Here is a 21,675-nt window from a genome sequence, read left to right as displayed (position 1 = left end):
TCACCAATTGCAAACCAATCGTGGATATCATGGACTTATAGAAGGAGAGAAGATATATTGTTCATGTTTTGTTACTCAAAGCGTGCTTAATTCCAAGCGTGAAATATATCAGCTTTTAATTATATAATGCAAAACATGCTTATAAACGAAAAAGACAGACAATGAATTTCGTTCATATATCTGGTACATAAACAGGATTGACTTTTCTGACAAACAGGAAACAAGTTTTGCGATGACTTAACGAATAACTGTTTCTAACTATTTTGATTGTTTGTATTCGGCCTTTATTTCTCAATTAAACTATATGTGGTTTAGCTCCAGGGTTAATTAGTCGTCTTCTTTGTTTCATTTAAGGACAGTCCGCATAATTGCCATTCCTGGTAAACCGCACATATAGTAGGCAGTTTGGGTTTCTGCGTATTTTTGTGTAGAGACGATTCCAATCAGCTTTGTGTTGAGTTTTCATTCTTTTCATATTGATGGAGTCACGGTACCCCTGTTTACTAGTCCCATTAAGTTAATTAGCAATCCGGTGGTATCGTATCGAGTACGCTAACAAGGCGTTTCATAACTCATGTGCAGAAGGAAGTTTAGACAGAAGGTGTAGACAACTAACATGCATTGTTTCAGGAACTTAGAAACTGCAGTAAACGTAATTCACAATTTGAATGAATGTAAATGATCCCGTTTCCAACAATCCAGATAGATACCCCAAACCGTATTGTATTTTGGAGGAGGGACTTTTGACCGTCAAATTCGGCGCCAGGGTTGGGCACAGTTGGCAGCTTTTTGATCCCGCAGGGCAGGAATTTGAACAAGCCAATTTTTAAAAGTTCAAAACCCCAGGTGGTTGACCTGGGCGGTGGGGGGGGGGGGGGGGGGGGGGAAGGATGTTGAAGTTTCAATTGAGTTGATCGGGTCATTACTAACTATAATTTCACACACACACACACCCGATAATACAGCTATTTTTTATTTATTTTATTTTATTATTATTTTCATTTTATTTTTTTTTTTTTTTACAGTTGTCAGTTTAGAGAAGTATCTGTTATGATTCTGAACAAATCGTTTCTTTGGGACTAATATAAATCATTTTATTTAGACATCCAGAAATTGGTATATCCTTAAAATGCCTGAAATACTGAATGTAAGTAATTTTCCCTATATATTCCTTACAGAGAATAAGTTCTAAAAGAGATCGATAAAATTAAAACTAAGACTGTGCAACGAATCCGTTTCAAAATAACAACACTTAATTTAAACACACGCTGATTAAGGGCTGTATGTCCGTGAAAACGATCATGGTAGATCATTTTATTCGAATTCAGAGTTACCATTCAACCGCGCTTCATTCCAGTTATAAATTCGCACTTCACTTAATCTGACTAGGTCAACTGAATGAACGTGGTTTTTTTTATTGCTATTATTTTATAGTTTTAGTATTTCAAAGCAAATGATTGCTAGAAAATTCCTCTTAAGCTTCCTAACGCTAACGCTTAAGTTTTCACACTTTTAACTAATTTGTTAGGGACACAACCCAAACAAAGACACACGCTAGCTCAATACATGAAGAAACTTTCATGTACCGCTATAAAAGATTAATAATTAACTAATTGCAATTGCCACATTGCATGCCGTATAATTTAAAAAATAAAACTGGATTTTCAATCCAATCGAGTATAAAGGTTCAAACTCTAAAAAAAAGGTTGAATTTCTATCTTGATTTTTCTAGTTTCTAACAGAGGGCAGCGAACATTGTAAAACCAATGCAATGTATAAGTAAACGTTAGTTAGCACTTCTATAGGGGAATTTGTTTGTTCAAAGATGACCTTGTCTGGGGTAGGGGAAGTTATCGAAGACATCACGTATCTCGTGAACATTACCGACAAAATTATATTGGCTTTAAAATTTGAGTCCAAACACAAATATTCAGCTAGTAAGAATCAGCATTGCTAGATAAACATTAAAAGTGAGGTTTGAATCTCATTATCATTTTTTACTGCTGGATAGAGGGGTGGCCATGCAATAAAGACACCATCTTTTGAGGTTGAGGAACGGGGATACAGGCAGAGACCACCATCTATTTTGTGGCTTGGTCGGTCCTGTTTGAGTATAGCAGTTTTGACCACTTCCCTAATGTACTAACGAACATACATTGTGTGTACAGTAGAATGTTACTATACGCAACCGTACACCGTAAACGTATCGCTTCAGCTACACTTACGAAATCACTCAAAAATTATACGGTTCTCTACAACTCTTTCTGTTACAAAACAAGACAAATAATGAGCCATATGTGCTTGCAATGCAGTTAACCTACACGTATTTGATCTCAATGGGTCACACTTCCATGAGTCGAGTAGGCTCTCCAACATGCTGATGCGATGGAAGCAAACAGTAATCTCCTGGCACTGGTTTGCTGTTCTGCTCACTTGAGTCAGTCTGATCGGTTACAAAATCGTATATTCAGCACACTCACAGTTTAATCCTTTTAACATCAAAGGGGCTCTGTCAATTGAAAGAAGACAGCAAAAGGGAAAAATTGATACGTCGTTCCTTCGCGCACATACAGATGGAGCTGAACACCATTTCTGTAGCTTAAAACAGTTATATAGGAATATTACTGAACCCTCCCCCCTCCCCCACACCAGCAACCTCCAACAAAGTGTAATACAAGACATACCGACCGTGACAAGGAAAACTCATAGAGGAGGTTGATAATAGACTCGGGTAGGCATGTAAGGAGATGACAAGACTCCAACAAGGGGATTTGAGTATCCATGTTTTAAAAAATTAGAAACATTTCTGTATTGGGCAAATCAATCATCTCGGAAGCGCAAACCCTTATCTGCACCCTATACAAAAGTTCTCTCTTGCTATTAAATTTCGTTTTAACTATTCGGATTGAAAATCAACTCTCAGAGGAAATGGCCAACGTAAAAAAAGCAAAATGAACATTTCCATGCGTACTTTTGTGTATGTTTTAGTACAAGCTTGTGCCTTGTAAATATTCTTTAGATTATTTCACCTATATATTATTTTATTTTATTTTTTAACGCAGCAAATATTTGAATTTTTAAGGTACAGAAAACTTAACTTTAAGGCAAACGACATCCTGGTTACCATAAATTATCAGTGAATAAATTATCCTGTGCTGGATACTCAAAATCTGATCAATGTCATTTCCATGTACTTTTCCCTATTTTATACATTTTGTTAAACTGTAAAGACGCATGAGACGCGTTTTAGTGCTAGGTACCTACCTTCCACGGCCAAACAATTGTAATTCCCAGAAAAAGCAAAACAAGAGCTGATCCAAATCCAAAGTTGGCAAAGTATTCTGAAAAACAAAAGATGGTCATCTGAGCCGACCGGGACTTTAAATAATCACAGAACCTAAAGCCGAAGTTTTGCAGTACAGGACTCAGCTGCTAATACGGATCAGTTTGTACGTGTGGGTTCTAGAGAGAGAAGAACGGCACAAATAATCCCAAAGTCGTCTTAACGAAACGTTTTTTGTTATTAATTTTTGCTTAATTTTGTTTGTTTTTCAGTTGTTCCTTTTTTACGTCAAAGCGCACAAGTTCCATTACGCAAGGCTTCGCAAATATTTGAAATCCTTACAGGAGAGAAACTAACGATGAGTGAATGGCGATGAAAACAAACAAACAAACAATCAAATGATTAACGGTGAGTTTCCACTGTTAAGTCATTTTTACATAGGTACAAGGTACGGGCTTTATAAAGACGCATTATATTAAAGGATTGCTTTGAAAGTTGACTACTGTTCAACTTTTGATGTTTATACAAGTGGCAGTGCTGGCACAAGGTTGACTACGACTACGACTTCTCAAATTTCAAAGCCGTCGCGTCGCCAGCACTGTCACTTCTCCCTGTTGACCAGATTAGGAGACTGCAGAGACAAGATTGGTGTGACACGAGTGCCCATCCAGTACCACGTGCATTTGGTAGACATCTGACCTGGCGTTGGTTGTTCTACTTTTTGCTGTGCTACGCCATGCTGACGAGTTAGCCAGGCAGCTCGAAACAGCTGTCCACGGTTGCATTTTGATTCTCGGTTTGGTCTCTGTCATGTCGCTGGCGTGTTAAGTTTTCTACGCTGTAAAATCAGCCTTGCAGTTTTCAGTTACTGATATCTAAAGGACGCAAACTTGATTTGAAAAGTCGTACTCGTCGTCGATCTCGTAATTGTAGTCAAATGTGAAAGTCCCTTTTATTTTGCGTGGCAGTGGAAATCCTTTTTTTTTTTACAACAGGGCTCTAAACTTCTAAACTAACTTGAATTTAGCTGTGGAGCAGCGCTGTAAAATGGCGTGAAACGATACCGTTGGACTTTTAAGACAAAAATCAACTGTAAAGTAGACAAGGAGATTCACATTTTAAGAGTTTGTTATTGCGGCAGTTGATTATAGTACGAAAATTACGAGTACTTGCATTTTTATTCAAGATTTTAACAATGGCCCATTTTACAGTAGTGTACTCAGTGACCTGATCTTTAACTGGAAGCAAGGCTGGGGGGTGACTTTGGAAATTTCGTGATGAACAATGAAAACAATAGAGTGTTTCCCTGTCTTGGGACTAGTGATGTGATAAATACCCCTGGAAAGTTGATGTTCTTAATACTACTACTAATTCCTCGAATAAGCGAATATTTGCTGCAAGAACATCAGATTTCTCCAGGGTTAACTATCAGACCGATAGTCCCAAGACACATCTCTACGTATGAAACTAAGTTTATCACATTAGTTTCAATTTTTTAATTATTTTTTAAAAAATTACCTTCTGACAACCTGGACACCTTCACTCTTTTAACGTTATCTTCTTCCTTCACACTTTCGCCAAATTTGTTTTTTGCAGTGACGACCAAGTCAAACGTCTTGCCTCTTTTCAATGTGATGACATACTCAGTCAGCGCCAAATTACTGGCTGGAACGAGTCCGACGAATTTCCATTCCGACGTTTTACCATCTTCGTTTACGTCCCTTTTGTAGACCATGTAGTCTAGTACGACGGCTCCATTGTTGTTTGGCTCCACCCATGTCAAAGTAAATGCGTTACCCATAGCACCACTGGAATTGACTTTCAACTTAACTGGCATCGGAACATCTAGAAAAGTACCAAAGCACACAACTCATTTACTGTTAATAATTATAAGGTGGCGAAGGGCATAAAATAGAGCGCTTGTGTAATGAATAATAACAGAGAATACGTTTATGTGGCCTTTGCTACCTGTGGGTTGCAACTTTTTCTACAACAATTTAGGTTTATGTCAGAATCATGATTGATAGATGGATGGATGGATGGACAGTTTGAAAATCTCCACAAGTCATGAAGAGTTACGCAAGGAGGATTTTTTTTTTTCTTTTCATTATTATTCTATTTTTTTTTTTTATTAGATGGCGTTTAAAAGCATCTCTTACATAGATCATACTGTGTACATTACCTTTTGATACTTTCACTTTCACTCCTTGTCCATTCAAGCCTTCGCCATATTGGTTGGTGGCAGTTACCAGGAACTCGTATTTCTTTCCCCTTTCCAGGCCCTTAACAAGATATTCACAAACTGAGCTGTTCTCTGTGGTAAGCTCAGTCCATTCTGGAACATCATCAAATCCATTCAAGGTTCGTCGGTAGACGGTGTATTTTTCGATCGGTTCTCTTTCGTCTTGTAATTTGTTCCATGACAAAGTTATGTCAAGTTCCTTTACCTCGGGAGGCAGCGCATTCAGTTGAACTGGCATAGGTACCTCTGAAAAAAGGCAAAAAGAGAAAGATCTCGGTTTCAAAGATGCATTCTGACCCTATTCTGATAGATCTTGAATCATTACGACTTTGAGAAAAAAGTCTCAAACTCCATCCCTCTTTTCTTGCAGTTTAATAATACCGTTTCAGAAACGTTTAGAAAACGCATCTGCATGAACTATTACGTAAATTGGAAATTATTTCCCTTTAATCACTAGCCTTGCATTATCGCTTTACTAATAATACTTTATCCTGAAACTATTGCAAAGAAAGAGCTAGACGGTCCAATATCATAACCTGAAGGAAATAAGATTTGATATTTTGATCATCGGTCATCTGAGTTCAGAGAGATTTATTTTGGCTGTTTTGTTTATATTTCCTCAATTGGAAGCCTGGCTACGTCAAACTTTCAACACCTGGCGTTTTGCTAACTAAACATTACTTACCAGTAATTAACAGGGCACGTTCTGTGAAGAAATTTGGGCAAAGTTTTCGATCTGGTGAATAACCAACCACACCAACCACAAAAGTACGATTACGATCATCCGTCCACAAGACAGGCGAGCCTAAAGCTTGATGGTCCTCTTTGGGAAGATCTGCGTACGGCATATAATGTCGTTCTCGGTATTTTTGGTACAACCAGCGAACAGTCCGGAAAGAGTCTCCATCGATGACGAATGAACGGCAGTCATCTTTCAACCCTTCTGCTAGCTTTCTTCGGGCGTCTTCGTCCTCGCTTACCATGGAAAGACTTTCACTGCAGCTTTTCATCATAACAGCCATGAAGCTAAAACCACCCTCTTCACGAGAGTTTGGAATGCCAATTGGTTTATGTTTCTTATTCAAAAGCCTTGATAAGAAATTCCACTTGTGTTCGCATGCACAGTGAGCGAAAATATCCCCTTGCTTAGATTGAGTTTCCTTGCAAGTCAATAAAAAGATTCGCTCTTTGCCGTTCACATTCTTCTTCACTACGCATGCGATTCCTGTCACTTGAGAATCGTACATTGAATGCTTCTTAACGACGAACAACCCGTTGGTTGGATCCTCTGGACTTCCGGTAGACTCCATGTTTACCTACAGGAAGAATTAGAGCCATTATTTTCTCTGCAGTGTTTCAGCTGATATTAGTCGAGTTCCCTTCAAACGCAGCATGGATTTTTTTTTTCTCTTATACTTTGTACCCTGATTACTCGCTCCTATCTGGTAATAATAAGAGCCTCTCATCCAACCGACTGTATGCTCTATCACCTGTTCCTATGGCTCAGCTTAGCAAATCTACGGTGTTAAAAAAAAGGAATTTCTGTCTTGCTGTTTTATTCAAATTGGAATCTGTCTAGTTATATGTATATTTTTTTTTGTTCAAATACTTTGCGGATGTGATTACTTACACTGTTCAGTATACACTTGCGTTTATATCAGATAACAGATAGCCCAGGCTCTACTAGCGATTTTTGTTTAACTTTGCAATCAGGTACGATATTTTGAGCGTCAGGGTAAAAGTTCCTATTTTAATAATTTTTGTTTTGCTAAAATTACACACCTCTGACTCGTTTGGTTGCGTGGCTGTTGATTTTTTTGTTTGTTTTCTTTTTTGTCGTTTTTGAGTCGTGTCACTGATGCGTAGAAGTATGCAGCTTGGGCTACCTAAAGTATGATCAGACTTATTACAGTGCAGCAATTGGTTTCAAAGGTCTCAAAAGATTCCTATTAAATAATAAAAATAACCACCAGAATCATTTAATCATTTAAAAATGACGCAGAACTCTAGCTGGAGGCTTCTTTTTTTTCTAAGCTGCTGTACGCTAAAAATTAGTTTATTAATCTCACTGACACTTTCGACTGTGTCACGATTTTGTCGCACCTAATGAATTTTAACAAGCGCAGATCGAAGACTTTTTGATGACCTATTAAACGCATAAATGTGGATATTAGCCAAATGGAAACAAAAGCTGAGGAAAGGAGAACGGAAATTGACACCCAAACAACTTCAAAGACGAGTCCTTCAGTAGATGCCTGAAATGCGGAATTTAGCTGAACAACGATAGACTTATCTGCAAAAACATCCGCTGTTTACGCTTTTGCGTCAGATGGACAAGTCTCAGGATACATTTTAGTCAATTCTTGCAGTACGCTAATGTTTTCGTTAATAAGACTTTTGTGAAAAAGACTTTGAAACCTAGCCTGATCCGAAGACTTTAATTTAAGCCTGGTATTCCCAATTACAACCTCATTTGCGTTTACTTTCAACACAATTTACACATGCAACTATAAAACTAGTTTCGTCGGTTCAAGACCTTCTCAGTTGGTCGCCATGCTCGTTTTGAATTTCAAAAACCCGAAGAGAAAATGCATGTGATTCGACTCCTTGTTTTCAAAACGAGAACGCAATTATGATGGCAATTTTATAAGAAAAGGAGCCACTTTCTGGTGATCTGAAAACAGTACACTAGTACTGCCATGATATCAGGAGAATATATTCAACTTGACAACAAGGAATCCAAAAGTTAAAACTGAGGGACTTGAAATTCCTAACTTAGCAGCTAGCACGCTCACAGGAAGCATATTAAGTCCCGAATAGGAATTATAGTCAAACGAAGGCCTCGTCAATAATGACTGAGTATGAATATGAAAAATAAATACATAGTGTAGAAATTTTCACTGTTAAGGTAGATTGCTTACCCGAGCCATGATGACGACTGTAACCGGAGGTTTCGCGAGATGTGAAGTCGCTTTACAGTGTATCCTACCTAAGCGGAAAATAGCAAGCCCTTTCATGTACCACTGTTTAAATGACTTTACTAGCATAAATTATCTCGACAATGTTATGAATATTAACCACGGCGTGCGTTGAACCATTGTTCTAGACTTAACTGATATGACTGTAAATCATCAGGCGGAACCTTTAATTTAATTCTTTTAGTTGTTTAATGTTTTGGTTCGACTGTTTGGGCCTTTTATGAGACGAACATTTAAGAGAAATTCAAAATTTCAGGACAGGACAGGAAATTACTGCTGAATATGTAGCTTTCATTTGAAGGTTCACATAAAGGACTCGTCGTGATTCACGCGTGAAGTCACTTTGTACAGCTTAACAAACAGCCACACAGGAAACTACTGCTCAATATATTCTCAGTTAAGATTCTTAACGATTATATCTACAAATAATAGAAAGACAGAAGGAAAATTATCATGAATTGTAAGGATGGAGGGTTACCTAAGATTCTAGTATCAGCGAGTTAGTCTTAATAATTAAACTATCGCCGGCCAATATAAAACTGTTAAATTATGAAATAGAATGCTTAAGTCTAGGTTTGCTAAAACTGCTCTGGTTCAGGACAAAAACAAACAGTTTAATAACATCTTAACAATTGTGGCCTAGCCTGGGTCCCCCGGATAACTGATTAGTTCAAAAAACCCAACGCGGCTTCGAATTTCTAGAAGGAGAGAAGATGTATTGTTCATGTTCTGCTCCTCAAAGCGTACTTCCAAACAGTTGTTCGCATAAACTGAAATATATCAGCTTTTAATGCAAAAGATGCTCTTAAACGAAAGACAGACGATGAATTTCGTTTACTTCTGACACATAAACAGAATTGATCGACTTTTCTATATAGCAGGAAACAATTTCTGCGATGTCTTCCTGATTTCGTGGTCGTGCATATCATCACAAAATCTTCCGTTCTAACACCCTGATTGTTTGGATCGGCCTTTATTTCTCAATTAAACTAATGTGGTTTTGCTCCAGGGTAAATTGGTCGTCTTTTTGTTTCACTTAAGTGCAGTCCGCATAACTGCCATTCCTGATAAACCGCGTATCATTATGTAGATAAATCGTCATTCTGGGTCAATTTTGTGCTGCGACGATTTCAATCAGCTTTGTGTTGAGTCTCCTTTCTTTTCATATTGATGGAGTAGCAACCCCTGTTTGGCAGTCCTATTAAAGTTAATTACCAATTCGTTGGCATCGTATCGAGTACGCTGACAAGGTGTTGCATAGCTCATGTTCAGAAGGACGTTTTCACACACTGTTGGTTTATCGTCGTTTGGTGTAGACAACTAACATACAGTGGTTTCAGGAACTTAGAAACTGCCGTAAATTTATTTCAAAGTCCCCCCGCCATACGTCTACTAGCTCCCATTTCACTTCAAAAAGTGCAAAAGAAGCTTCTTTTTTCCAGCCATAACGCAGCAAATATTGTTTGCATTACTAGATCATTACTAATATTTTGCACTAATTGTTATTTGCCATTGCTTTGTGAACCATAATGCCCCTGGGGCTGTTAAAGGTGCTGTTCCTCGGATGCGAAGAAAACTGTTAGTTGAAATGTGTAAACGTTTGCCTGAGTATAGTTTTACTTTCTCGTTTTCTCTTGGTTCGGCTAAAGAAAGGGACACCATCGGGTACGATACAAAAGCACAGATGCAAAAGTTAATTGAGATCCGGCATAATTAAGTGATAGCTGAGAAATGGACGAAATTGTAGCTCATCACTGAGAAATGGCTTAACTTTTAACCGATAACACCCTCATGAAGACCCTCCTATACAACTGACAAAAGGGAATACTCCGACTTATACACATTTCCTTCTTTTACTTTACACCTTTCCCTAATAAATCTAAACTATGCACACTCCAATGTACAGCGTCAGTGCCACTGACGCGTGATAACCAAACCAATTGCCTCAGTTCAGCAGTCACCGAAACCGACAATTGTTTTGAATGTGAGCAGTATCCAAATCTATTGCGGCCTTCCTTCAGACGATCTATGACTGAAGATGAAGTGGGAATGGTTGATCGATCTCAGTCTTTCTCTGACCATTTTGTTGGTTGACAAAGCGTCATCCAAGTCAACTTCGGAAACGATGAACGGAACAAACAACCAAGTGGAACTAAGAAAAGAAAACTGCCTCAAATTTGACTACCAAATTCACGATGCTTTGACCTCAACCAAACCGCCATTTGACAACTATTTTAACATCTCGCGCGCCATTTTCCCTTCAGAGGATACATCATCTAAACTAATCAATATCTGGGTGCACTTCACAAACTCTTCAGTAAATTTGACGGAAGTTGATCAACGAAAATACATTTGGAGCCGTTCATGTTTGTATGTAAGTGATCGTTACTTAAGTCTCCGAGCTATGGGCATCTATTCTTTGGGTTCAATTTGGCCTGACAGAAGACAACAAGACCTGCACATAACTATCTCCAAGTTCTGTAATCAGGCGGAAACAGAAATAAAATTAGTCCAATTCTTATCAACGGTGAGTATGCTTTTGTGTACGTTTGAGTATACGAGTTTGGTTCGGTATGAAGAAAACTTGATCAAGCGGCATGCGGTTAAGATCGGTTTAGATGAGTGTGGTAATGTTAACATATACTGAGGACTAAAGCAAGGCCATCTAAGCCGATGTTAGAAATAAACTTGCTTGAAGGTCTTCAATATCCTTTCGTCAAGCTTGGGACAGAGAATTTACGTTTGCGTTTTTCAACAGACGAAGAAATGATTGAAAGAATTATAATTTGTGTCAAATTACACTGTATGGTTCAGTAATTGTCCCAATTTATTAGTCCACCAGGAGTTCTTAAAGAGGTATAAAATATTACGAGAATGCACAGAAATTAATTTGACTTTTCTGTTTCTCACTGAAATTTTTTTCCCTTTTCAGCTTGAGGATATCGCCATAAGTCCACCGCACTTTAATCCTTCCCTGAACAATGTGGAGTGCGTTGTCAAGGATGGCTCTAGATCTAACGATCGGTTTGAGAGTGTGAAAAAGACCTTTCCTCAGATTTGTTGGATGTTTTGGCTTTTCTCTTTGATTGGAAGCTACTTTGTAAACGTGTTGTGTATTCAACTATTTAACGAAAATTACGATAACAGCGAGGATGCTGTTGTGAAAACAACTTTTTTTTTCTTGTTTGTTGTGTTTTGTCTGGGAGTGATTTCTGCCATAACCGCCATATGTTACAGCACGGAAGGGATCCAAGTGGTTTATCCGTTAGTTTATCTAGTTTCCATCGGACTGGTATTTTTACGTGGTCTTTTTTACTGTAGAACAAACCTTAAAGACGATGCTCTAGTCAGTCCGAGCACGCCGTATACCCTTTCTCCTTATACCGTGGACCCGGGTTGCTTCACAGTGGTTCATTACGTGTTGTGGATGATGATAGGTATGATAACTGAGCCTTTCTGGGCTATACCTGTCGTAACATCCTGTGCAGTGGTAATATTTCTATTTTATATTTCTGCATTCTTCTACCTGTCTGCAGATAGGCGGTGGGATGTAAGAGATAAAGTGCATTTGGCTGTGTTGGTCTTCGCTGTATTGTCAACCATATCTGTACAATTTTCATTTTTCTTAGTCGGTAGCCACTTCTTCAACGAAGGCCTTGTGTCAAGCATCATCCCCAGTGTGCTGGTGATGATATTGAGTATTTGGTGTAAATTTTTTAAAGACTATAATAGAACGGAAACAGCGCCAAACCAGCAACGAATAAACACGCGAGATGAAACGATACCCATGATAAAGACCACTGATTGATCGTGAACGTAGTCTGGCTAAGCCGGCGGCAAACTTCATTTGAGAGACAATTGCAACCTCTCGTTAGACAACCTTTATACTTGTACATGTGTGTTTTTAACAGTGAGTTTCATTTGTGCATGCTCCAAGCCACTCGAAAGCTTCCAGTTTTCAGTGGGCGATTCATGTTGTAAACATTCATAGCGTACAATCCCCCCGGAGGAGGGGAGGTTACTTAAGGGTCTTAGTGATGGGGAGGGAGGAGGCGTGCGGAGTGCGAATGAACCCAAACAAGTCCAGTAACCAGGGATGTAGCGCTCAAACTCTGCACGTTCTCGTCCGCACTGTTAAACTTAAGTACTCTACCTACGGTACACGTGTACAAATGGAGGTTACGTTAAGCACGTTAAACTTACTGACTTGTGTAGACTACGATATGAATAAAAAAAGTAAGAGAGAAGTTTTTTGAGTGCTTCGTTTGAAGCTTCATATCAAAATTTCCTTTTATCCCCGTGCGCGAAAACCTATTTATGAACTGAACAACATCTACAGCCCGCAAAAAAGATTGAGCTTTTTGTGCTCATTCAATTATTTCCTTACATTATACGCTTCAGTATCTCAAAATTGCCAATTAAAATATCGGAGCGCGGCCAATTTGTTTTTCAATGTTATCTTCTTGCTCAGAGCCTTTAAATTTCATCTCGATAAACGAAAACTGAAAACGTTAGTTCAGTAAGCCTTCTTGTCTCAGTAACGTACAAGTCACAAGCAACGCAATACGCAACTATCCAGATACCAAAAGCTCAGACAATTCAGACAATGCAAATGGAAACTAAAGAAGATTTGCTTGGCCAGTTATCAAATCTTGCTATCTCTGGTGCAAATGCTCTGTATTTATAAAGCTTTAACTCCACTTATAACAGTCTTTTCGTCGAGACAAATAATACAGAACCTTAGATATACGAACAATGTTTATTATTTACCCTCCGGCTGACTGACTCATTGCAGAATCAAGTCGGAAGTACCTCAAGAGCCATCCAACCACACTGGCATTTCAGTCTGCGTTTCAGGCGCTAGAAAGGTCAGAAGAGGGATATCAAGCCCACTTCGCACGCAGGTCCAATTCCTGTCTTCCAATATTCCTTTTCTTGCACCTGCCACGTAGGCTCACTGACAATAAAAGCGTCACATAATTACTTGCTTGGTTTGTTCGAGTTGGATGATTGAGCAGCTGCCCTACGTTCTTTGTTGTCAATGGTCATAAACTGTAGTTGATCATAATGCGTGAATTTGACTGGTGAGATCGAATTGGCCGATGAATGATCATTTCCGTTTACCTTTAACAATAGGATGCCCTCGAGACATCGTTATTTCGCTTTGCCACTCATGGCCTTACTTCTACAAGCCAAACATTCCTGGCTATGATCAAGTGTAAGGGATTCCATGTTACCAGATTGAGATATGTCATCTGCTATCAATTCCATTTCTGCCTCCTGCCCAGAAACTAGTGCAGTGTTATTGTCGACGCAAATACCTCTTCCATACCAATTATTAGCAATATAACGCATGTGTTGTAGCAGACGAACAGTTGACTGGTAAGAACTACCTCAATACGATTATACACCTATCCTTTGAATGTTATTTGTTAATTTTTCACTCAAATACGATTAGGCTCATCCGAAAAACTGGTAAAGATGATTGGCCATGACGTGTGAACAAACAAAGCGAAGCAGGACTTCACACTAATAACAATCTTATTCAAAATGGCGACCCCTACCCACGACCCCTGTAAGAACAAATTTCCATACGCTATAGCATAGCAACCCTTCAGTCTGCCATGGGATTAATTTAAAGTAAGAAGTGATAACAAACGAATAGGGCAGAATAGAGCGGTATTAGAGAGCCAACCAATATCGCTAAAACTAAACAGTATGTGTGTCGTTAAACATTCTGGCAAGCGACTAGCGACTGCAATTGTGGTCAGCAGTTTGGATGAAAGGCGCTCAACAAGTAAGCATACAGTCTGGCGGTCCCGATGCATCAGTTTTTCCCGTTGCTTTGTATTTTTAAATATTCCGGCTGGTATTGATAGCAAACCCAAAAAGGTTCTACCTGACACTTGTTCGCATCCGATGCAATAATTGAGGTGTGCAGTTCTTCCGGAACGAATTTAAAAGGAATTAGTACTGAGTGGACTTTGCCCGTAAAGGATTCCTTTAGGGTCCGGTAACACTTCGTCCTCCAGTAGATGTTGAATATAGCAATGATCGTTATAACCAAACATAGTTTTTTTTTGTTTATTTTGACGCTGAAACAAGGAGAGAGCGCACCTAACAGTTCTTTGGTGGTTGAACTGTCGGAACGCATGATAGTCTCAAAGAGAAATTTGGAGCCTTCTTATTTCTAACATCTCCAATGGACCAAAATGACAAAAGGCGAGCCACTGAGTTTCATCCGAAAACCAACAGTGCTCAGTTCGCAATCGGATTTCTGCTCTCTCTAAACTTGTCTTGCAATTTTGTTGCGACACAAGTTGCACGAAATTCTGTGTTATGCCACATACCCTGAACTAAACATGTCTCACAACGTTTGTTGCAGTCACTGTTACACGAAATAAAACCGACGTCTCACAAACAGTTGCGGCGACAAAAAGAAATTGTGAGACATGTTTATTTTAGGGCATGTTGACACCTGAGGCAACGATTCGTGTAACAACAAAATTGCGACAAGTTGTTACAAAAATTGTCTAGTGTAACAGTAGCTTTTCCCGCCATCTGTGTTTCAAATTTAAATTTTCAGCTAAAGAGTCCAACAGATGAAATTTTATTAGCTGAAAAATATCCTCTTTAAAAGGTTGTAAATGATCTTGGAACAGTACAGGAAACAACAGTTTAAGTGGGCTGTTTCTGATAAGGATTTAGAAAATGTTGTAATTGTGATAGTATAAGCTAGTATATAATAAGAAAAATTTTGTTAATACGCTCACAAGCAGATAAAACGATAAAAACGGCGCTTCTGCGTCTTCATGGTACCATTGACAAGTTTAAATGTAAATAAGACTCCGAAAATTTTTCAGAAAAAACCGAATAAATTAGCATAAGAAAAGCTATTCCGTTTATTTATTTCGGGGTCTAATGTACATTTCCGAACTTCACTTCTAGGTGCCACGAAGCACACCGAAACGTACGTCCTTTTTTATCGTTGATTTTTGGTGATAGTATATATGCAAACAATGTTTCGTGGTTTTTAAAGGATTAAACTGTTTGTACTTCTTTTTTTTTTTTTTTTTTCAGAAAAGTTTTCGATCTCGTCAGTTGAAAAAATATCTCACACAATGGGAGACCGTAGACGAGGATTCTTCAGGAGAGCCTTAAGTGATAGACCAGAGGATGTAAAGGATAGCTTGTTTTTCGTTAAGGTGATAAAGAAGGAACAAATACAGGGAAGAGGGATTGCATGTGCGGTCCAAACGGAGGTGCGAGGGCAGACAAAGTATTTTTTATTAACGGACACTGATGTCATAAATGAGGAAGGATCAAGGGTTTTCGCTCATCGCTGCTACCGACCATGGTATAGTACTAATCGAAACATAGTCGATGTCGTCGGAAATATTCCCAGGGATTCCAGCTTTAGCTTTATTCCTCTCGATGGTGCACCAAAGAAAAGTCTCAAACTGATATCTTTTGACAACATAGATGATCGACTGCCGATGCCGACATGTCGATCGTTTGTCGCAACTCAAAAGTCACTCAAGACTGTTCACTGGATATACAACTCGGAAACTCAAAGACATCAGCTTAAACCAGGGAACTCTGAGCTCGAGGAGCCCAGTGCAGCAGTAGGGTCACCTGTTTTATGGACAGATCGCGCAAATCAAAGTTACGTTGTTGGCGTGATAAGAAGATTATCAAGTGGAATTTTCTTTCCTGGTATCTTCGACAGGAGTACTCTACAACTTTTGGGTGAGAATATCATCATTACGTATTTTGTGTTTGATTTCTTCATTTTTTTTTTTGGCTTGGCTTGGCTTGGCTTTAATTTCGCTTTAATACCATTCTTGGTATATAGACCAAACTTTTATCACACGAGAATACGTATAAATATGTGGCGAGTAGTATATTATTTGTAGTAAACCCAAAACCGGCCATCATCTGTGTGCACCAGTGGAAAATAAGTTTCATTCATTCATTCATTCAGGCAAATGATTCCAGGGCACAGTTGTTCAAAGCCCGATTACGCTAATCCTGGGTTAGCGTGAACTTTTATTCGAGTTTAATTGCTCATCAACAAAGATTCTTCAAAAAGATTTTTGTCCCTCCTTTTTCACGTAGACTTTTCTTTACCATTAGCTTCAAATCAGCTTTCAAAAGTGAAAACCTTGGTTAACATACCTGGAATTAGGGCGGTGTTTGAACAACCAGGCTCTCAAAAACCATTTACCCGTACTGTTCGATAATTTTTTTGCATTCCCGTGTTCTTTCCTAAGACAAGACGCTTGGTTCCCCTCGTCTCGTGTCAAACAGGTTTATAAATGAGTAACGGCGTCATACTGTTGGGTGTAATCTGGCAACAGACTAGCATCCTATCCAAGACCACGTTCCGTCCGCGTGGGCCAGTTAGACTTGTAGTGTGACTACCTACCGTTTAGACTAGCACAGGTTTATTCTTAAAATCTTTCCTTGTCTATAGCAGGACAAAATCAACAGAATCAAGAGGATCCAAATCAACAGGACCGTGATCAGCAGGGTCCAGATCAACAGGATCATAGTCAAGAGGATCCAAATCAACAGGACCGTGATCAGCAGGGTCCAGATCAACAGGATCAAAATCAAGAGGATCCAAATCAACAGGACCGTGATCAGCAGGGTCCAAATATACAGGATCAAAATCAAGAGGATCCAAATCAACAGGACCGTGATCAGCAGGGTCCAGATCAACAGGATCAAAATCACCATGTGGGATCAAATACAGGTATAGAAATGTTACTTATCTGTTTACGGTAAATATCAAACAGACCAAACAATGAACAAACGACAGAATGAAGGAACGAATGAGCAAATTCGCGACTGACGGACGAGCAAACACAGGACAGAAAAAGAAAGAAAGAAAGTTAATATATTGCTTTATTCCCAAAACAGGTATTGAACTAGATACACAAAGGGTGGACAATAACTAGTAAAAAAAATAAATGCAAACTATATGATTAAAAAAAGAACTTTCCGTTAATTTGTACTGAATATCGCGTGGCTTTGTTAAAACATAAAATAAAATACTTTCCTTCAAATCCCAAGTATTGTCATTTCTTCAGTATCGCGTGAATATATAACTTCATCACAATCATTTATTGCAGCTGTTATTGTAAGCATCCTCTTTGCAAATTAAAACGAGAGAATAGAACTTGCTTCTCAGGCTATCACACCCTTAACAATATATCAAACGAACGAGAAAGATACCGAGTAAGCGAGCGAGTTAGCAGGTGAGTATGTGAGTCGAGTGAAAGAATGTAATTTATCGTAGAACTAGTTTCATTTTCAATTGAGAATAATGTATTATTCAGTAAATGACACAGGCATATTAGGACAAAAAATCCGAGTGTTCCTACCAGGAATCGAACCTAAAACCTTCCGATTACTAGAACGGATGCTCTACTCCTGAGCTACAGGAGACTCGTGGGAGCTAAGGCCATTAAACTAGGTTCATGGGACAAATATCCTGCATACTGCTAGGACTGGAATGTCATGTGTGGCGTATTCGCAATTGTTTTATTTTTTCAGTTTCCTGTTTTCTTTGTAGGCAACATAGAAGTGAAAGTCCCAAAATCTGTGGTTGCCTTTATATTTCTGATGATATTTATCCTGGGAGTCTTCGCTATGGAGTGGTGGTTTCCATGGCTAACAGGTAAGGACGACCACGCCCATCACTAATTTCACTGAAATGGTTTTTAACCACCTTTGACAAATACTGCCGAGTAACTGCGGCCTATTTTTTTACATAGATTTAAATCTAAAAGGGAATTTTAGTGCCTTCGTGCTAGCCACACTTACCGTAGGTTTAAGTCCTGCTTGTATCGTAGGAACACATTTCTTTGTTAAAACAATATACCTGAATAGAAACGGTCACCTTAAAGACAAGAGGAAATGGTCACATTGTTGAAGTTATAAATTTTTGTTTATTTATGAATATATCACTAAAGAGCAATGAGCAAACAAGGACTCTTTTTGAGAGAAATAGTTGATATGTGTTAGATATTTAGCACCATATCACTACTACTACTAAAATCAGCACATACCCACGCCGGGCAAAAGGTGAGCTGACGCTGAAAAGTTATATGGGTACTCGATTACGATTCCTGTCATGTTCAAGTACTGGTTGTTATTTCGGATTAGCTATTGTGTTTCCCAAAGGGAACTCGCTTTTGCCACGTGGATATCTTACTTTTCTACCTCTATTTTTCCTTTACATTGCTAGAGTAATTTTTGAATAACAATAATAATGATAATAAATCACCAAATAAGGTCAAGAGAATGCGCAAAATATAAGACCGTAATTCACTGTAGTGTTCTGGTTTGACCAGTTTACAACATCTGGAACGATTACGGACAAAGATATTTATTGGCTTTCTGTGTTTTTTACGTCATTCGCACGCGCCGAAACTGGTGGACAGATACATTATGCCGAGTGCATTTCAACACTCTTTCTGGAAAAGAAAAGCCAAAATAACAAAATATTTTTGTAGCTAGTGGAATAGTATCAATAACCTTTAGCAGTATGATAGCTAATTCCAGACACCAAACTAAGTAACAGAATTAAATGAAATATTTTCAATATCTATAAATAAATTAGAAAGTGTAATACAAATTATACCTGTAAAAATCAACTGGTAATCCAAGGATTACATACAATTCATTTTGTTCCACATTGGTCAGATATAAGATCAGTCAAGTTCATTTTCCTAATGTTCCTTTTAAAACTATTGAGCTCAATTCAATTCAATTATAGATTCATTCACTTCATTTATAGATTTTGAAACTTTTTTTGACAATGAGTAACCACGATTTTACACCCAACAGGGCGAGCTATCAAGCTGTACTCTCCTTCGCGGCAGCCATAGTGTCTACCAGAGACTACACAAATCACGTGATCATCTTCATGAACCGTCAGGTGGTCAGTTCAGAGGAGAAGCCAAGTTTATCAACAGGCGACTAGTTTACATTGCTTAAAAAATTCAAGGAATGTGACCTACCTACCTACTACAGCTACCAGTCCGAGATCGTTATCAAACTTGATAACCATGTTACGTCACAACATGGCTACGGAAACCTCTCTTACAATAGCCTTTTTTACAGTTGTGTGCTTAGTGACTTGTCCTTGGATTGGAAGCGAGGCTTGGGATGATCTTGTTTAGATACAAACCTCACTGCTTTTCATAGTTAGATCATGCTGTTCTTAAGTAAACTAGTTTGCATTTAAATATAAAAATAGTGAGGGTTTGTATCAAAACAAGGCCACCCCCAGCCTCACTTCCAATCCAAGACCAGGTCACTAAGTACACAACTGTAAAATGGCCTTTTTAGGATGTCGCTAGAAGTCTCTGGTTGACGAATGAGCGTCACACTTCAACTTGATAATTCCCCATTCCAGAAAATGTGAGAAGACTGTTATGAGTATGGGATTGTGCAATCATTTGTGTAGACGGATGGACCTCGATTAAATGAATGAGTGTATTTTTTGGCATTTTCTCGGGGTACAGTAACTCTTGTTAAATAGTTTTTACCTAGAACAAACAAACCTTTTAAAGGCCTTGATCGCACATTTACTGAAAACGGCCGCTAATGACGATGCCCAAGGGCTAAAAACAATCTAGCAAATTATAAAACGCTTCGTTTGATCAGTAATATTTACCCATTTAGGAATGCCGTGGAATGCGATTTGTCTTTGTTCCTGAAGGAAACGGAAATGTGATTCAAACGAATGGCCTCAGTCGTTCATAAAAATCTGTTGGATAGGCATGAACCTTGTGTAGACATTTATATATTTCCAGAAATACACAGAGGATGATATGATTAGTTTACAAATTGTGCGAAAGAAAACACAACAGTCAATTATAGCAAAGTGCACGAAAGTACTGGGGTAATTATCAATTGTAGTAACTAAATAAATATAGGTAAACTTGACGTTAACAATTAAATACTGCAGCGAGGATGAGATCAATAACTGCTAAGGATATTATTAGGGGGAAACGTTGTTGTGAGCTGTGATGTTCGTTTGCCGTGATGCGGTGCAGTATCACGGACTCGCGACATTTCCCCGCCGTCAGCTAATAGGCAAATTTCAAGAACAATTCAGTGCAGCAATAGTTCGTGCGAATGAGCAGTCCATTTTTATTTATTTTTATTTTGTTTTGTTTCTTTTTTTTCTGTTTTTACTGGTTCAATATATGCCTTCTAGGAAATGAACTTTATTGCTTCCTGTCCGCTGTTACAATTTACTGATATATTATAAGAGAGCAACAAATTGTAATACGTTTAAGGTAAACATTAAAAGACAGCTTTCGAGACATTTTTTATTATTATTATTATCTGACTGATGACAAAGAACCTACTTTAAGGGCGGTGTGTACATGTACTAATACAGAAGTACTTTTGCGCCGTTTATGACTATGCGAGAAAAGCAGATTTTGGTTAGGGCTATTTGAATCCAAGAATAAAATTGGGGGTCAGACCACGCATTTTTCAGGGATAATTAAGCAACAATAATCCAAGAAAAGCAACAAAATGCAAATCAATGCACGATTTCACGGTCAGGGAAGTATATTTTTCAATATTTCGAAAGGTACGTCCTTTCTTCTTAACGGTATGTTTCAGTCTCAAACATACCCTGAAGAAGAAACGCCGTGCCATTCAAAATATTGGAAAATATACTTCCCTGACCGTGAAATCAACCTTGCTCTTTTTCGAATTTTCTTTTTCTTTTCCCTTGCTCTCTTTTGCTCTTTTTTTTATTTTTTATTATTTTTTTATTATTATTATTTTTTTAGATTATTTGCGGTACTTTGCGGTGGCCCTTGCAATCACATTTTATTACTGGTTTTTACTGAAAAAGCAATGCATGGCGTATTTTTAATTTTCCTTGTTGAAGCTTTATTATCTCTGAAAAATGTATGGGTACCTCCACTTTTCGTTCTGGATACCAAGATCACTTGTTAAGTTCCGCTTTCTCTACATGCTTTTAAATTGCGAAAAAAAATATCCCTGTTTTTAGCAGGCACCACCAACTATATTGAGTATCTCAAGATGCGCAGAACGTATGCGCAGTAGCAAAAGTAGGCCCATCTCGCGAGATGTAGTTAATATGGCTGCCTTTATATAGCAGTTCGTAGAAATCT

The 21,675-nt window shown here is 38.4% G+C and overlaps 3 protein-coding genes across 3 annotated transcripts; 2 read left to right on the top strand and 1 right to left on the bottom strand.

Moving 5' to 3' along the window:
- Positions 1-2,370: 2,370 nt before the first annotated feature.
- On the bottom strand, positions 2,371-8,534 carry LOC146456817 (uncharacterized). The gene is made up of 6 exons (XM_085092873.1): positions 8,447-8,534; positions 6,211-6,841; positions 5,466-5,771; positions 4,802-5,128; positions 3,265-3,341; positions 2,371-2,509 (listed from the first exon to the last, which is right to left on the bottom strand). Exons 1-6 carry the CDS (start codon positions 8,453-8,455, stop codon positions 2,477-2,479), a joined length of 1,383 nt encoding a protein of 460 aa, XP_084948999.1. The 5' UTR covers positions 8,456-8,534; the 3' UTR covers positions 2,371-2,476.
- A 1,868-nt stretch (positions 8,535-10,402) lies between these two features.
- LOC146456816 (uncharacterized) lies at positions 10,403-12,734 on the top strand. Its single transcript, XM_085092874.1, has 2 exons — positions 10,403-11,030; positions 11,436-12,734. The coding sequence occupies exons 1-2, from the start codon at positions 10,542-10,544 to the stop codon at positions 12,309-12,311; spliced, it is 1,365 nt and encodes a 454-aa protein (XP_084949000.1). The 5' UTR covers positions 10,403-10,541; the 3' UTR covers positions 12,312-12,734.
- A 976-nt stretch (positions 12,735-13,710) lies between these two features.
- On the top strand, positions 13,711-20,837 carry LOC146456815 (uncharacterized). Its single transcript, XM_085092888.1, has 5 exons — positions 13,711-13,885; positions 15,584-16,252; positions 16,980-17,261; positions 18,084-18,188; positions 19,361-20,837. Exons 2-5 carry the CDS (start codon positions 15,625-15,627, stop codon positions 19,399-19,401), a joined length of 1,056 nt encoding a protein of 351 aa, XP_084949014.1. The 5' UTR covers positions 13,711-13,885; positions 15,584-15,624; the 3' UTR covers positions 19,402-20,837.
- Positions 20,838-21,675: the final 838 nt, after the last annotated feature.

The sequence above is a fragment of the Pavona decussata genome, unplaced genomic scaffold (assembly GCF_977016875.1).
Source record: "Pavona decussata unplaced genomic scaffold, jaPavDecu1.1 SCAFFOLD_254, whole genome shotgun sequence".
NCBI classification, from domain to species: domain Eukaryota; kingdom Metazoa; phylum Cnidaria; class Anthozoa; order Scleractinia; family Agariciidae; genus Pavona; species Pavona decussata.
Note: the sequence above shows the minus strand (reverse complement) of the source record. Positions and strands in the feature narration are given on the sequence as shown.

Coding starts and splice junctions, on each gene's coding strand:
- LOC146456816 (XM_085092874.1), top strand. CDS start 10,542: ATGAAGTGGGAATGGTTGATCGATCTCAGTCTTTCTCTGACCATTTTG. Junction 11,031..11,435: donor TAGTCCAATTCTTATCAACG/GTGAGTATGCTT, acceptor TTCCCTTTTCAG/CTTGAGGATATCGCCATAAG.
- LOC146456817 (XM_085092873.1), bottom strand. Junction 3,342..4,801: donor GGTGTCCAGGTTGTCAGAAG/GTAATTTTTTAA, acceptor TTTGTTTTTCAG/AATACTTTGCCAACTTTGGA. Junction 2,510..3,264: donor CAATTGTTTGGCCGTGGAAG/GTAGGTACCTAG, acceptor TTCAATTGACAG/AGCCCCTTTGATGTTAAAAG.
- LOC146456815 (XM_085092888.1), top strand. CDS start 15,625: ATGGGAGACCGTAGACGAGGATTCTTCAGGAGAGCCTTAAGTGATAGA. Junction 16,253..16,979: donor GAGTACTCTACAACTTTTGG/GTGAGAATATCA, acceptor CCTTGTCTATAG/CAGGACAAAATCAACAGAAT. Junction 18,189..19,360: donor GTGGTTTCCATGGCTAACAG/GTAAGGACGACC, acceptor TACACCCAACAG/GGCGAGCTATCAAGCTGTAC.